This window comes from Eleutherodactylus coqui, chromosome 4 (assembly GCF_035609145.1).
Source record: "Eleutherodactylus coqui strain aEleCoq1 chromosome 4, aEleCoq1.hap1, whole genome shotgun sequence".
NCBI lineage: Eukaryota > Metazoa > Chordata > Amphibia > Anura > Eleutherodactylidae > Eleutherodactylus > Eleutherodactylus coqui.
In genome coordinates this window covers 224928229-224946789 of record NC_089840.1, presented here as the reverse complement: position 1 = coordinate 224946789, position 18561 = coordinate 224928229, and the positions used below count along the sequence as shown (strand labels likewise).

General features: G+C 42.0%; 1 protein-coding gene across 1 annotated transcript in view; it reads right to left on the bottom strand.

Moving 5' to 3' along the window:
- Positions 1-18183, bottom strand: part of PHYHIPL (phytanoyl-CoA 2-hydroxylase interacting protein like) — a 119284-nt gene extending 101101 nt beyond the window's left edge. The window contains exon 1 of the mRNA XM_066600789.1: positions 17884-18183. Within this exon, the coding sequence (XP_066456886.1) occupies positions 17884-17989 (106 nt within the window). The 5' untranslated portion in view covers positions 17990-18183. The remainder of the gene's footprint in view (positions 1-17883) is intronic.
- Positions 18184-18561: the final 378 nt, after the last annotated feature.

Sequence of the window (18561 nt, the reverse complement as noted above, 5' to 3'; positions counted from 1 at the left end):
GGACCTCCGTTTTTGGGATAGACGGGGGGTCTCAGTGGTGAAACCTACACTGATCAGCAAGTTATAGCTTATAACTTTGGTACAAGCACTTTAATATGGGACCATTACTATGACACTGTATGCTACAGACAAGGGAAATAACATTTTAGGATTTGTCAGAGCCAGCCATTTTTAATTTTATCAATGGATTTGTGTTTTACACACGATCTCCGGTAAATCATTGTTTATGCAGAGCTCACAATGTTTTTTTTCTCCTTCTTTAAAGACGGCCATAATCAGTGACCAGGGGATGTAAGGATTTTTCAGTTGAGCTTCCAGACAATTATTTTAGTGCGCCTACGGACCGCGTGTCTCCTAGCAACCTACGTATCTATTTTTTTCCACAGCAAATTAAACTTTTGTTAGGTGTTGGTCATGTGACCTATGGAATTTAATTAATATGCAAACCATATCGAGAGCCTTTAGCGAAGCTGCAGTAGGTTTGTTTTTAAGGCTGAATGGCCTGGAGAAACGGGTAAATACTGGGATTCCCTTTGCGTGCCGTGAATACAGGAACATCTTGTCCCTCATGTATACTGCGACAGATTTCTGGATAAACAGAGTATACAATTCTCCAGTATGCTTTATGTATCCATTCCTTCCAATTTCCAAGATCTCTGCTTGCAGTTAAGCTACATTCACAATAGCGTTTTTTAGAATGATTCAGTTTAAGGCCGGCTGAATACGGGCAGGTTTGCATTGCGGAATCCGTGGTCGCACGGAGGCTCCGCAGCAAATGGTATGCATTGAAGGTATGTGAAAATTGTTTTTTCCTGCACATTTGCAGAAATAAATTGCGATTTCCGCAAGCAGAAAAAAAATCGCTTGACACTGCGGATAAGCTGTGGGTATTCGCGTTTTCGCCTAGCGCAGGAAAAACAAACCTTAAAAAAAACCCTGTACTGCGCATGATCGGCGGCGAGCGTCCATATAAATCCGCAATACAGAAGAAAGAAGGTACCGGCCGGTGTCAGAGCCGGACTCCGCTGTGGGCTCTCGCATGTATAATCCGCATCGCCCGTGTGAAGTTGGCTTAACTAAAAATGGAAATCAGCAAAACGGAAGTGAAATAGAAATAAGCAGAAAGCAATCCTCCCGTTTCTTTGGCGGATTTATAATACGGATCTGTCAAAAAATAGCATACTTTCCGTCTATTTCTCTTTCACATCACTGAAAACGTATCAGTTTTCTTGTGTAGCCAAGTAGAGATGAACCGAACCTGTACAACAGTGCATATTGCCCGTCTGCACCACAGGATGTGTCACGTGCGCGTGTGAACTGACCATGCGTGAGCAAAAAGTATAGTAATATGCGCCAACATGCGCGCAAATCTACCTCCTCAATCATACGCAAATATGCTGCGGCGAGCGTTTTTGTGTGTAACCCTTAGGGCTTCCACCCACTGGTGTTTTTTTCTCCACTGCGCTGCGAGAGTAAGTGAAAACTCTCGCAGAGTAGTGCGAGAAAATCGCTGGGATATCGCTGCGACATCGCCAGTCTGTTCAATGGGGCCAGCGGCAGCAGCGCTAGCCCCATTAAAAAGATATGGAGAATGCCGCTGACTTCTGCCACAGCTGTGGCAGGAGTTTCCTTCATTCCTGAAGGAATCCTCTGTCACAGCTGTGGCAGAAGTCAGCGGCATGCTTTCCCATTGCTTTCAATGGGATCGGCACTGCTGCCGATCCCATTGAAAGCAGTGGTTTCTGCCAAGCCCCGCAGAATGATTATCGGAGAAGGGCTTGAAATATAAGCCCTTCCCCGATAATCATAAAAAAGTGGTTAAAAAAATAATAAAAAAGTTACTCACCTCTCCTGCTGTCAGCCGCGTCCTCCGGCTGGCTCCCAGGCACTGCTACTGAGCTCTTTCAGCAGACGGGCTGTGCGGATTGGCTGAGCGCTCAGCCAATGGCAGATAGCTCTTAGCTATTCATTCATGAATAGCAATATCTTAGCTATTCATGAATGAATAGCTAAGACCTATCTGTCATTGGCTGAGCGCTCAGCCAATAGCTAAGCACTAGCTGCTATTGGCTAAGCCCTCAGCCAATCTGCACAGCCCTTTCAGTAGGCGGGGATTTTTAAATCCCCATCTGCTGAAAGTGCTGGACAGCAGTGTCGGGGAGCCAGCAGGAGGACGCGGCTGATAGCAGGAGAGGTGAGTAACTTTTTTATTATTTTTTTTACCATTTTTTTATGATTATCGGGGAAGGGCTTATATTTCAAGCCCTTCTCCGATAATCATTCTGCAGGGCTTGTCAGAAACCACTGCTTTCAATGGGATCGGCAGCAGTGCCTATCCCATTGAAAGCAATGGGATAGCATGCCGCGGACTTCTGCCACAGCTGTGACAGCTGTGACAGAGGACTCCTTTATCCCCGCGGGGACCGCTGCATTCTCCATATCTTTTCAATGGGGCTAGCGCTGCTGCCGCTGGCCCCATTGAAAAGACTGGCGATGTCGCAGCGATATCCCAGCGATTTTGGGGTATCTGCCGGCAATTTTCTCGCACTGCAATGCGAGACTTTAACTTTAGAATCGCATCGCAGTGGAGAAAAAAACGCCAGTGGGTGGGAGCCCTTACTGTCAGTCCTGCACTGTGTGTCTATCACATGGCTTGGGCAGTATTTTATAATGAATGTTCCTATTGAATAGGCACAAGCAGAAATTGAAAACTTTTCATTATACCACTTCAATATTATTCAAAATCTATAAAGTATTTGATATAAAAAAAAACAGACATATGAAAGCAGCACTTTTGGAGCTTTCTTAAGGCCCACTGCACGTCACATCTGGGAGAGCCGCGCTCCCAAATGCCTTTTTAGATCAAAAAGAGGATTGGAGCGAAGCACAAGGAAGAAGCAAAAGAGTCCCTAAAGGAGTATTAAGGAACGTTTCCGTTCTGTCCCATGATGCACTCCTGTTTTTGTTCTTAAAAGATGTACAGGTCTTCTGAATGTGATACGCAAGGGACCTACCAATTTAGGAAATTGCATTGTGGGCAAATGTTCTTGAATTTATAAATATATATATATATATATATATATTGTAATTATCCTGAGAACTCCCACGCAAACAAGAGCAGAGAAGTTATCCTGCTCAAACTATAACCTAGGGACCTAGTGATAACCATTAAGTAAATATGTAGGTGATATACATTGTCCTATCAAAAGTAATTGGACACCTGAGGAAGAATCAAAAGTAGTATTTATTTCCATATGTTAATACTTAGTGGGGCTCCTTTTGGGTTATTGATATCAGAAACGTTCCGTGGCATACTTTCTGCTGCTGTCTGATTCACTTCAAACGCTATTTCCCTCCATTCATCCTGCAAATGTCTGGCAAGCTCTCTCAAAGAAGATGAACTCTGTTCATATTTCCTGACCCGACGTTTCAGTGGATCCTAAAGCTGTTCAATAGGGTTTAAGTTGGGACTGAGTCCAGGCCAGTCCAATTGTGGAACATCTATTCTCAAACCAACATTCAACTTTGGACTTGTTGGAAGTATTGCAGGCTATTCCCAGAGTGTTACCACATTGTCGGCAGCACATTATTGTCTACAATGTCAAGGTCATGGTTCTTGCCACTACAACCAATCGACAGGGACCATGCCAGGTAAAACATCTCCAGACCATAACAGATCCTCTGCCATACTTAACTGTTGGCATAGCACACTCAGGCAAATGACATTCCCCAGGCTCCTCCAAATCCAGGTACTTCCATCTGATTTGATGATGGAGTAGCGTGATTCGGAACTCCATAGAATGTTCTATCATTGCTCAGCTGTCCAACTACAACACTCCTTGCACCACTATAGATGGACTGATGCATTGCGCTTCGTGATGGTCGGCTTATGTGCAGCAGCATAACCCATATATCCATTAGCGTGCAGTTCCCGTCGCAAACTATGAATAATACCTCCAATGCTCTGCATCATATGTAGCATACTTAAAGGAGTTTTCCAGGGAAATACTACTGATGGGTCAGGATAGGTCATCAATAGTTGATCGCCTGGGGTCTGTCGGTCAGGACCCGACCAATAAACTGAGCTGGCGCATGTGTCAGCGCCGCAAATACACAGAGGTCGGAGCGGAAGCCTCTGCGCCAACCTCTGTGTAGTGGCCGGCGCTTGTAACCACAGGCACGGCTCTCATTGATTTGAATCAGAGCTATGCCTGCAGTTACAAGCGCCGGCCACTACACAGAGGTTGGCGCAGAGGCTTCCACTGCTTCCGCTCCGACCTCTGTGTATTTGCTGCACTGACAGCATGCGCCTGCTCAGCTGATTGGTCGGGGCCTGAGCAACGGCCCCCGGCCAATCAACTATTGATGACTTATCCTGATGATATGCTAATAAGACAGCATCCATTCTACTGATAAGGGTGTCCAAATACTTTAGGTAGGGTATTATTGGACTATTGTATTTTTCATAGTTATCGAATACAAACACAATAAAAAGTCAAAGCAAACAAAAATATATAACAATCATTAAACAGCATTATAAAAACATCTAGAAATCAAGGACTGTTTTGTGCTCCCCCTGTACTTTTCTAACCATGTGCTGCCTATGCCTTTTAGACCTACTGAAACACATTCACCAGGTATTTGCAGCTTTCGGAATAGATACAGAAGATTCCTCATGATAACAAAACTACCGACATTTAATTTAATCCACACAGGCTTTTCACATTGGATCATATTAATTTAGTAAAGTTGCCAAGCCATAAAGCCGCAAAGCTCTCTGCAGAAGAATGAAATCTGAAGCAATAAGTTTAGTGCATCTGAAAAACAAATAAAGCTTGGAAATTCTGACAGTAGAAATAAGCATTGTATTGGAACATTAATAGGCGTCGAATTTAAGGCATCATCATGGATGGCCAAATCGGTATAGATACAGTATCCCTGGGAAGTTTTATTACTACTGCATGCCATGTAGAGTACACTGGGCCTCTCCTCCCGCATGCCCAACATGGAAAAGTCATAGTAGTGCACAATTTTATAGTCCATAATTGTAGTCTAGTTGTAGACCTAAGACCCATTATGGTGCCCACAGTGCCAATCTCTTATTCTTCCCTCCACTGGCTGTCATCTGTTATATGCTGTAGGCTATCAGCTGTATTACTGATCTCTCCTGCTGGGTGGGCATCCAGATATTGCCATGGTGCACTACCACCTGTCTCTGAAGCCGACGGTGGTCAGTGCTGTTCTCTCCAGCCTGCATGCTCGTTCCCGCCTGGCTGTTGTGCCTCCTCTTTACCTGTCGCCTGTAGCGGGCCCTTGTGCTCCCATCTTATCCCTTAAAAGGGACAGTACATGCATTCCCATTAGGTCCACCACCAATTGCCAGCCACTTAGACATCCTCTCACCATAGAGGATGCCTAAGCAATTGGTCTACATCAGCCATTGTGACAATTGCTCTGCAAAAAAGCACACAAACAGCAGTCATTTGTACGCTAACAACTCTTTAGCGACTATTTCGAGTGACTATTCAGATGATAGTTGCCCCCAGAGGCATAACTTGAAGCTCCCGGGCCCCGATGCAAAACTTGTAACAGGGCCCCCAACTATAATGCTTTATTCATAGTACTGGGCTCCCTATATGGAGAAGAGAGGCCTTATGGGCCCCCTAAGGCTCCTGGGCCCGAGTGCAACCGCATCCCCTGCATCCTCTATAGTTACGCCCCTGGTTGCCCCATGTAAAGCTACTTTACGTAATGTGCTTTGTAAGACTCATTTAATTGATGACCTGACAAACGTGCATATATTTACTATACTGGCACTAAATACTAGAATACTACTACTATGGGCACCAATATGGACCTAAAAGCATTGCCATTTCTGAATGGGATTATTCTAGGAATTAAAAGTTAAATGTACATGATATACAATCATGATTGTTCAGCGGCAGCATGAAAAAATATGTTATGTATGGTTGTCCTACTTTACTGCTACAGTATAAGCCACACTGCCTGCAAAATACTATGTGATGACAGGATGAAAATTATTAGCCTACAGTCATTGCAGTAATGACACAAGGTGCAAAAAAACGTAATTCCTATTAAACATAGTTATGACAGAAATGCCTCGTAACAGAAAAAATATCCTGAATTGTCATGATAGTTAGAGAGACATTATACTGTATCTCCACTACACAAGAGGAAGCAATGACAGAAGCAAAGAACCTCCAGTTCAACCCGTGATATCTGTTATCTAGGGGTCCATAGTGGCTGTCAAGGGTGGGAGTCTCCCTTTAACTCAAGGAGTTTGTTCAACCTCAGCCCATATGAAAAAAATCCTAAAATCTACATAAATTGGGAAATGGCTGGCAACATACTGTAATTAGGTAAATAGGCAGTTAGGTCATTTTTTTTGCAAGCTCCCTTGACAGCTAGAGAGCCTAGTAGCAGATAAGACCCCTCACAATAGGAGACCCCAAATACAGACGGTGAAAAAATGGCTGGGGAACTGATTTGAAATCTAAGTTTGCTGAAAAGGACTATCCCGACTATGCATGTGTTACGTTCATACAGAGGGCCCATGGACGTCACCAACACATCAGACCAATTTTTAGTAAATGTCCACAAAGGTCCAATACAGACATCTATTACTAAAACATGGGGGAAACAAGATAGGGCAAATAATGGTAACAAACATATAGGGATAGGAAAACTACTGTTGGCCAACTTTGGAGTGGCAGACCCTGCCGAATAGAAAGGCGAGCACCCCACATCAGGAACATAGGGGACCTAGTCTGTCCCTAGATGGTGGAAAGGGAAGATGATAAATGCAGAGGGAAATAGCAATCCATATAACACAGTATAAATAGCCAGAAGTACTTAGTTGACAGGAGTCCACTGCTTCAACAAGCACATCAGAAAGGACAATAGCCGTCGCCCATGTAGAGGCGGGCCTGGAATAAATACACCTCAATTACAGCTGATTGGCTACATGGGAAAACACCTTCCTGTCAGCCAATCAGTCCATACTCCACAGAAGATGTTGTAGCAGGGTTAAGAAGAAGGGCCCGCTAAGGAATTTCTGACAGTGACAGAAAGAAAGGACTCATTGATGCCCAGCACCAAATGACAGGGCACGTGCACCAAAGGCACATTTATCTGGACTGCAGCCGCTGACATGACACCATCCCGGCTCTACCTCCTAATTGAGGCTTATGCACCACAACAGTATGCCACACACACATAGGTCTAGGAAAATGAAAAATGTTGTTTGTTTGGCACGGTTCTTACAGCGGAGAACCGAAGGCCAATTGTGCTCATTTTTTCTCTTACCAACTAAGTAGTAGCTGTAGGGAGAAACTGCTTAGTTAATTAGGAAAAGAAATTCAGCAATGCCCAGTGGTATACACTTTCTCTCTTATGTGAGAGCCATTCTAAACAACTTCCAATATCTCTGCTTTTTGGGTGCTTTTAGAGTAAATTCCAAATGTAGTTAAGCTGTAACTAAATTTTATGTGGTTATCTGTAATAAAAATTGGAGCATAATGCCCAATAAACAAAAGGAATAGGAAAAGTAGACAGAATACTAAATGAGGGACCTATCTTGGAGCATGATGCAACCTCCATATATCAAGATGAGGTATCTAGGCCATATGGGAGGCAAACACAGTTCAGCAGCTTGATATGACCACCATATGTCTGGGATGATTTAGTGAACCCTACATTGAGCAGGGGGGTGGACTTGATGACCCTGGAGACCCCTTCCAACACTACTATTCCATAGGATGAGTAGAGGTGATTCTGGATGGTAAATGTAAAGGTGCCCGTATACATCAGACTAAGGTTGATGAAAGTGAATGATTTGAACTTTAATGATCAGCGATGGTTTTAACCAACCAATGACAGACTGTGGTGCTCTGGAAAGAAGTCATTTGCACTTGAAAAGTTCAGTTGATAGTTGGGCGAAAGATCATTCATCTGTCATCCAGTGTCGTTGAATAGGTATGACCAGTATGTACAACTGCAGCAGCTAACATGGACTAAAATGTGTATGGCTGTGTGCAAAATGATCATTCACAACATGATTGTTCCTTCAACAGTCACTCAACCATCCACCTACTTCTATCTAATATGTATGGCCACCTTTACTGACTATACCCATTGAAGAGGAGATGGTGCATGTAACAACTGAGGATTGCAACTGAGCAGTGTAGTTTCAAGCCTCCACTTATTAGTTAAGGATATGGTAAATCCAAGATCATCATAATATGGAAACAGTTATAAAAATCTTAGGTAACAGAGACCGTTAAAATAAATCCCTGAAAAAATATAATGCCTTTAGCATGGAACATACTTTAGGAAGCCATTTGGGTCAGTGACAGCTCAGGACCCATTTTTCCTTCACCACTGGTTAACATGCACTTGACATAGCCATAAGACTAACACAGGTACTATGTGTTCTCCCAAAAGTGACCCTCCATTCCTGGAGACATAATTTGTCCATGGACCAGAGGGGGGAGCTATATTACTTGCCACCCTCCTTTCTCTCCATACTACTGCCGACCTGCTACTTTTTGAGGCCCCTCTTCATTTTTCCAACATGGCAACAGCATTGCTATCACTACTCCATGCACACTGTGCTTTGGCATATGCTCCTTTGGATTGGCCAGCACTGCGCACATCAGCGCTTGCCAATCAGAGCAGCATGTAATATCTTCGACTACTGATGCACCACTAGGGCTCAGTTTGCATCAGGTAGTCTAAGAATTGCTGTAGGCATCTTGAAAGTATGAAGCGGGGCTCCAGGAAGAAGCATATTGGTAGCCGAATCACAAGAAAGGACAGCACCAGTTGATATATTGCCTTGTTTCCGGTTTCTGCCCAAAATGTTGAGCTGGCACCAGAGGGTCACTTTGGGCCATTCAAAAGTAAGTGTAAAAGTAGCCCTACACAGCAAACACTAGCATGCTAAAAAAAATCTAAAGAGATCCTCTGTTTCCTTAGATGAATGCAGAACAAGGTGTGCCTTTTTGGATTTCTTTTACTTTTCTGGCTACCTGAAAGGGAAATGTCAGAGTCTGTGGATGTCCATGGAGTAAAATGTTGTATTATAGTTAATCTTTGGGTTATTCATTAACCTTCCTGGCACTCTGGAATCCCTGGCTTGACGACGTTTCATGCTTGATTTCTTTCATCACTCTGGTTGCAAAACACATCCAGTATTTATTTACTCAGCACTAAAATGTTATGACAGATTTGTCACAAAGTTATCAGAAATGTCATAATAAAGAAATAAAACTGAGGCCTTCAAAGAAACACAATGGGGGAAATGTACTAAGCCCAGAATTTGCAGAAAAAATGGCAGCAATTTGTAACCCAGTAGAAGATTGCTGGCAATGTAGCACAATGTAGACAAATGTCCTCCAGGTTAATTTTTGGTTTTAGAGAAGGAGATCAACACAAAGGAACTTAATTAACAATGATAATCAAGTTAATCAACTCAGCCAGAACACATAAATATGGAAACATCTTATCAGTTCCTTTAGGCTTTCATAAAGACTAGATAAGATTTTCCCCAAACAGCTCAAAAAACAGATGGCCACCTGTCCCTATTTGGCCCTGCAAATGCTAGTTCTGTCCTAAACACAATGAAATATGGGAAATCGTCTTGATAAAAATGATCCCATCCAGATAATATCCCTCATGATAGGCAGCCCTATATCTCCCCAAAATAAGCAAAAAGTCATAGTCTCTCATCTCAGACCTTTTTGTCCACCATCAACGGATGGAATCAGGGGAACATAGGAAAGAACTTGGATACATTGCAAATAAGGGTAAGTATAGATGGACTTACAACTCTCTAGGACACAATGGTGTATGGCTCATGCAAAAAAAAGGCTCCCCCCCAAAATGAACATCAGCGGTGAAATATTCCTTCATGCCCAATAGAAAAGGACAGAGGGTCATACACCTTCCATAGCTGAACTTTCAGATCTCCCCATACACATGCACACTCAACTCGGTTGTGCAAGGAGCATTGATTGGTCCCAGTTCGGCTGACTATAGTCAATGTGTATGGCCAACTTAAGAGCGCAGTATATATAAATATGCAGCTTTTCAAGAATTGCATTGATAAGGTTGATTGTTTCAAATGGAAATATTCCATATGTCCAATGCAAAGGGATTCATAGTGGATAAAAGCGCCGTATGGGCTGCCCAATGAGCTAACACTATGGCAAACAACAACATATCCGTTTGACTATTGCCCGTTGTGTACTATATTTGGTGGCTAGAAGTTGACCTGCAGTTATGGGACATTGAAGATTACTCATATTTGTTTTCCCGAATATATATAAGATGCATATATTAGGTTACATACAATTCATCAATATAAGTAAGCTCTTTACTAGACATACAGTAATTTGTATACATACATCAACATTAAAACATAGGGAAATTTTCACTCAGACCAAGGTTAGTATATAGTATGCTTTACCAGTATAAACACTGAGAGTAGAACACAAACTCACAGAATGTACAGTTTATCTAGATATTTGTTCTTTCAGGATGTTCACTTGCAAAGAAAATGCAAATTATGGGCAAATTTAGGACAAAGTTAAGAAGCAGCAAATAGCAAGCTTTATGCTTACATAACAAGTTGGAGAAGGATGTTTAATCAATACCTGACTCATTCAAATGACCTGAACTGGAAATAGTGCATGAGTCTATCCAAGTGCATGTACAGTACATATGGTATAGGGACACAATAAACTATAGGGAGAATTAATATTTACGAATTTCCCTCTCCTGTGAGGACTTTTAATATATTTTTTTACCTCTAGATTCTTATTCTGACAGATGCGGGATCCCCTGCGCTAATAATGGCTGACTTTAAAACTATCATACAAGATGTCATTCAACTTTTCACTAGGTATTGAAATTGGCACTGATTCTCTCTATATCCCGCGTTCTGCCTGTTTAAATATCACAGTAGTCCTAGCAGTTCTGTATTACTAGCATTATATCCATGAACCAGGCGTAGAAGAACAGCGCAATTGTTCTCTCCTGTGTTCTTGTGTCTTACACTGTGTGGGAAGTATACCAGATTTTACTTTTTCATGGGTGGAAGTTTTAGCATTGAGACCCCCATGGATCCTAAGAACGGGAGTCCCATTACCTCCATCTTCACTGCGGGTTTGCTGCACCCCCTGTAGTGAAGAGGAGATTGAATGGAGCGATGGCCACACATACATGGTGCTACTCTATTCATTTTCAGTGGGACTGCCGAAGATACCCTAGTAGAACTGTTCAGCTATTTTCGTCAGCCGTATTGAAATGAATGGAGCTGTAGAAGCACATGCCAGCCATCGCTCCAATCAATGTGGGTGGGAGAAGTATCCCCACAATAATAATAAAAGGAGAACACAGGATCGGTGGGGTATCAGTGTTGAGATCCTGACTGATTAGACTTTAATCACCTATTCTATGGATAGGTGATATAAGTAAATTTTGGTACAACCCCTTTAAAAGGAAAAGTAAATGCTTAATTCATTAAAGTAATTGTATTTATGAATGCGAGGTGAAATATCATTTAGGAGCATTGTAGCATTAGGACAATCTCCAATCATATGGCCCATTAGCCCATTAGCTAACAGGAGGAGGTGCCATTATCAGCGTACACTCAGGAAGGACATTGTTGGAGGCATGCATTATGATGCTGGAACGTTGTGCCACAATGCTGATAGGAGGTATAGAGAGGAGCTGATAGATGGGAGTGTTTGGAGCCAATAGAAAAAGTGCAGATGGTCCACATTAAGTGCCTAAAAGACTTGTGAATGGCATATGTAAATTGTAGGCCTGGGCTTTTCCATTGGAAGCTGGAGGCTGAAGTGTGACTTGCTCACTGCAAGAGTGGCAAGAGTGGTACCTGGGCAATGTCACTGGCAGCAGACAGTGAACAAGGGACTTGTTGCCAAAGTGGGCTAGGGAAGTCTACCTGCAAAGAGGGATGGCTGGCAGGGCTCTGTGCAGACTTTCGCTGAAGCCACCTGAGCTCAGGGTGCTGTGAACCTTGGGGGGGAGGTGACTTCTGGGAAACCTGCTTGATTCATGAGAGACGTTAATTCGGGGGCAGAGCTATGATGGGTGGGTTTGTGTGATATGTGAACCCTAGAAAAGGCTATAGCTATGTAAGACAGTGGGCCTGGGAGGAATTTAGGTCCAGCGTATAGCGGATTGGCTGGCCTGAGGCCTTTAGTATGGCCTAGTAAGTTTGATATTGTAGCATAGTGGTCTGAGTATAAATTATAGGACAGGGATTGACTCAAGAAGGTTCTCAGGAATAGGGCTGCATGGGAAGTAACCATCTTCCTTTAAAGTACAAAGTTGAAAAGTTAAAATGTGAATTAACCTTTAACTGTGGCAAGTTCTAGAGATCAATCTAAAGGTAATGCGGATCTGTAGACTCTATCGAGTGAACAGTGACCTGCTAGAGTTATAGCTGTTGTTTCATAAAGGCTGTTCAGATTTTTTTCTAGGACATTCAAGTATTCCGAATCACCAGGAGTGGATGCTATCAAATAAGTGTAATAGCGCCACTTAGTGTGCACTGTAACTATTATGCTTTTGTATCTTGTATGAATACTGCAACTACCAAGAGTTTGTATCACTGATGTGTGATGTAAAGTCTGTTGTTCAACCCCCCTGTTCTGTGATTGTTTCTTTAGATGAGAGCCCTTGACCATCACCTCACTGGAGACTAAAAATGTGGAAACAGTGGTGTAAGGGGCAAACTTCCAAAGTACGCGGACAAGAACGAAGAATTCAACTCCTTTTATTAAATTGAAAGAACAGAAAAAAAAAGTGTTTCGAGGCAGAAAGCCTCTTCTTCAGTTCAGCTAGAGTTCTGAAAAACGATAGCTTTAAAGATGCTAACAAGACCTATGCCACTGCTAGGCTGGCTGCATGCCACTCCTGTCACACGCTACCCCCTACCTCAGGTGATACCTGAGCCCTGTCTATCAATTATGCACAACTAAGCATCTGTCAAACTATAGCTGTGTATAACCCCAGATGAACTGAAGAAGAGGCTTTCTGCCTCAAAACACACTTTTTTGGCTAGTTTTTAATTTAATTTACTAAAAAGAGTTAAATTCTTCCTTTTTGCCCCAATACTATGTAAGGTTGTGCCCTACACCAGTATTTTCACATGTCTCACACCCACTTTTAGTAAGGCATCTGATTTGCAACCCCTCCATGCAATTTGTCCACATCTTGACCTTTTATGGGTTGTCAGTAACCTCATACACCGCCAATAAATCGCTCCACCCATTACCCTTGTTCTTCACATTATTCTCCTTCTCTGGAGGTCATGATACAACCATGTATAACAAAATATCCCATCTGTACGAGTGCAATGTAATATTACATTACCCCTACAGCAGCAATTTAAGGCCGCTTGCAATTGCATGGACTAAAGGAAATTGTCGGGATCTAAGCGTTGGAATATTATTAAGAAACTATGGTTGAGGATACACAGATGTCATTGTTTGATCCGATCTGCTATTTCTTAATTGATATATTGGCTAACATTTGAGAAAGAATTGATAAACTGGAAAGTATTTTGAGTAGATACTTTCTTATGGACATCTATCACTTTCCACCCAGGCATTTGTATTACGACACAAGTAGCATCCACATATGTATCTAATACTGTTGGATAGGCAATATAAGGGAGAGATGATGAATATACAGAAAATGACTTACTATTAGTGTTAGTATTGCTTCTAGTAACTACAGTTAGTAACTGAGATGGAGATGTTGCTAATAGAATGAAGAAAACACACAAAAAAGTTTTCCAACTGCTGAAGCTGTATTTGAAACATTAAAGTGACTGTGGCAACCAATTGCTGAGGAAGGATGACAATGAAGGAACCAAATGACCAAAGCACAAAACTGATGTTCAGTTCAATGTATATTTCTTTCAGCATTGCACAAAGTTTAACCTAATTTGTAGTGGTTTGAAAACCATTTTAAAGCCATAAAACTACTTTTCTGTACATTAGTAACAAAAAAAAAACATATTGCAACAAGCTGCTATGTGTTTTCTACTCAACCCTCTCTTCTACATGTTCTGATGCCTTCTACCAGTAAACTTGCTCTAACAGTGACCATCCAGTCTATACATTGGTAATAATTCTGGCAGCACAGAGGACCATCTATAATACTGAATAGGATATAAGGAAATGGCACAAAGATGGCACTGGGTCATTGTATAAGCTGGGTAGGCAGGTAGAGTTCCGAACGCAGAGGCAAGAAGTCAAATGAAAAAGAACTTATAATGCGGGTGGGAAGGCTTATGGTGGTTTTTGTACTGGTGGAGAAATCCAACCAATATAACGGTGACTACAAGAAGGTTGTAGGATTAGTGAAAAAAAATGTAAAAATAATTTTAAAACTTTTTACTTTATTGGTTTGCATTCATGTTAAATTGTGAAGGATTTTGTGGAGTGGTAAGAAATTATCTAGGCGTTTTCTACTGTGACCATGACCAGAATGTAATAGGAAAACTGGTATAATTGGATGTAGGGAGAGTACATATATGCAATAAGCATTACGGTATTGTCTTGGCTCTGTGATGATCTTTCCCTGTTTTTATTCTGTCCTTTCAATGGATGGGCATTTCTAATGTGGCATACTTATATTTTACAGCAAATATAGACTATCAAAAGACCACATATCTTTTAGGAATTTCTTCAAATGGTCAGAAATGCAACCCAAGAGGTACAGCTCAAAAAGCATTGCCCCCCCCCCCCCACTTCTCTGCAACACCTATAAAACCTAAATGCTGCTGATGTCACATCCTACTTCATCATATTATGCATATTATGATGCTGTGCCATATGTGATCAATGCTCCCTATATAACATTGAAGTGTTCATATGTACAGTATAGTAATTTCACTGTAAAGATACTATATTATTGTCCAATTAGCACGATATATTCCCACAATGACCATTAAAAGTGCTGCTGTAGCCCATTTATCCTAACCCATGAGTTATATAGGCCACAGCGCCATTGGAAAATCCACAACCACAAAGTCATTCAAGAGCAAAAATTGCAGCTGCTGAAAACTGAGCTAAAAGGAAAACAAATGCTAAATAGGGTGAGCCCATATTACCGCTCACATTAATGCTAGTCTCCTTTTTACTGGGTTTCCATTGTTTTTTTTATGCCAATATTTCATAGTCTGCTGAGCTACTCTTTCAATTACATGTAAGCCTGACAATTAATGGGGTCCGTCTAGATCTCTTGCAAACCATTTCACAAAGGATCCATCATTGCTGTAATGATTCTGTCACGTCCATTCAGACCTGTTGGTGGAACAGATAACAAGAGTTGCTAGATGTGCAATGCAACACCAAGGGCAGCGGAGCAAACAGAAGTAAGTCCTAGGTTCTTTCCCTGGATCTGCCATGACCGATCATGACAACAGAACAGAGAACCCGCCCTGAAAAGGGTGACCATATGGCTGGACCACGACTAGATTCCCTAACTGTCCCTAGATGTAATATGGAGGCAAGGGAAAGAACAAGGACAAGGTGAGGCAGAAAAAACTGATGAACAGAAACCAAGGAGCGAGTACTTGAGGAGCTAAGAAGGTTTCCAAGGCAGACTGACAGCAGTAATGCAGAGTCCAAAGTACATACATAGAATGTGCAAAGAAGTATAACAAAGCTCCATGGCAAAATCACACAGGAGAAGTATACAAGTGTAAAACAAGAGCATATAAAAATATTACCGCCATCCTCTGTTCACCCTAAATAAGTCACTGATAGGCTGGCTGAGACGACAGACAGCTCAGCCATCCAATCAGTATAAAGAGAGAAGGGAGATATTTTTCCCTTGGCATCAAGCGCCAAATCACACCGCATATGCACCATTAGGCACATCACGTGATCTGGCGCTGACAGCACAATATTACCCCGGACTCCTGCCCAAAACTGGAAGCAGTCGGCGCCATAACAGATTTATTATTGAAAACTATGCCAGTAGTGTGAACAGCGCCTTATTTTAAGAAGGGGCTGTCAACATTTGGCCCCATTTTCCATCCAAATCCATTGGTGCTGGTTTGGAAAGTATCCAGTAGTATAAAATACCCCTTAAATGGCCATTTATTCCACAAATATACATAAGCATCTAATATAAAAACTAATGAAACAAAGACAAAAGTAAGGGGAATAAATAAGCATATGGCTGACCAGAACCAATATTTTAATCATGAGGAGGATCAATATTTATTTATGGTGAGAATTGTTTCCTCCTCATAATCCCCATACAACTGAAAACCATAATTGCCTTTAGACGTAAAAGACTTGTATTGCAAAACCTAATACACTGTAATAAGAAATAAAACACCCAGTTTAATTCCAGCAGTACAAGTTCTTTGCATTTCTCAGTAATAAAAGCACCCAGGGTATATACAATGTTGGATGGTAACAATATCCTTGTTGTTGCAAATGTTACAACAGTCATATAAGTGCAATCTACCACCTGTGTTCCTAATGGTAACATGGTGGTGAGAATCTGATCACTTCCCATTAACATCTCTGTTGTTCTCCTGCTCAGAGTTAGGCACTAAATACAAATGACAGTACATTACATGATTTTCACAGGCGCTGCCACTACATGTTATGGAGAAACAACATGAGCCAGGTTATAATGTAGACTCAAATTTAAGAGAATTTAGATTGCAGTGACCAATTATATCCCCTGCCTTGCACTGCCATACATCTATCTACTCTCTGGGAAAATGTATAGGCTGGGAACTTCCAACTATCATGCACCAATGCTAATAAGACATTCTAATAGTTTACCGCCCAATGATTGATAACACGCATTTCGACTCGATTTCAACCGGATTATAATTAATAGCCGCGAAGTAATTGCATAATAAGATATTACGATTAATTCTACTACTACCATGGAAACTACATGGCATGCACCGACCACATCCAGATGCACAATCCTATTTCATCAGCTTTTTTTACTATAACATCAGAACAAAGACTACTGGATCCAACAGCTTTATACACACAGGTGTGTCAGGAAATCCGAACGTCTGCAACTGCGACAATGACTGAATGAATGAAATGCTCCTAACCCTCCACAGATGAACTACTTCCATAGCATCCCTCATGGTGTAACCGTATAGAGGAATGCACTTTTCATTACACTCCAATATCTTAAACACTATGGAAATAGTTGGAGCATTTTTACGACTCTGCTACACCACATTGAGTGCCAGTTGAGTGCAGATGCTTAGCAGCATTTCTTGACTCCTAGCCCAGAATCCTGTAGGATCATCTGTCCATGGTCCTGAAATTGCATAGCTACCTTCAAGCTCCCCCCCCCCCCCCATGACACCCCATATAGAATTATATTCTCTCCTTCATTATTTCATATTGATACTATACAATCTAATAATAATAAACATCAAATGATTGTTTATAAATAATCCACATCCTGTAAATATATTAACAAAGCATTCATTCCAGCTGGCTTGCAGCTTCCTAAGCATCATCACTGAGGCAGAGCAAAAGATCCATTTGTAAGCATGCTTTGCATGAAGAGAGCTGCATGGTGTAAAATTGGAATACTGCAATGCAAATCACCCACAGCTTGCAAAAGCAAGGGGAGAAGAGAATCGATAGCTGACAGCAAGCATCTCTGGATAATTCAGCTTATATGCATCTATTGTGAGACATTAATGACCCTCTTGGATGCATAGATGGGGATCTATTGTTCTCAGGGGGGGTTGACTGTACACATAGGACTGTTAGATGCATGTCTACATTGTGGATAAAAGGGGATTAAATAGCAGGGTCTTACCGTCCCTTTCACACAGCTGAATAGATTCCAAGCTGAGGTTCTTGATCATTTCCTCACAAGGGCTGTTAGGGCTGTTGATGTGTTGACTCAGGCGTGGTACCTCCATGTTGTGTCTGGAAAGCAAGGATACAATGTATATTGTTCTTGTATGGTGGATTTAAAGCCCTGGCTGAAGTCTCCCTGTTTCCCTTAGCTGTCTCAGAGGTGCCTTGCAGTGCCTGGGTCTGGCTGGAAGAGGAGGAGGAGGAGGTGTCCAGCCAGCTGAATGGCTCCTACATGGGCAGAGAGAAGGAGTGTCACCAGCAGCAGCACAGGCTGATCTCAAGGCAGAGAAGGAAAAAAAAGGGGGTGGGGGGAAACATCCAAGTGCACAAGAGCTGATGACTTGTGAGCCTTCTATGCTGCAGATCCTTGACTCCCTCATTCATGAAGGCTGCAGCAAGCTTCTGCACAAGGCTGGATCAAGCAAGCTCTTATGTAATAGGCTTCATCCAGTGCAAGCTAAATCTCTGCCACACACAGATCAGTCCCCTGATGCTTGCATACTGCACACTGAAGCTGCAGCACAATTCCTGGGGGAGCTTTTAGGTAGGCACAGACATAAGGTCCATGATGGCAATAAGCAATTTCCTATTGATGTAAACTGTTATGATCACTTCTCTGTGCATGGATAATGGT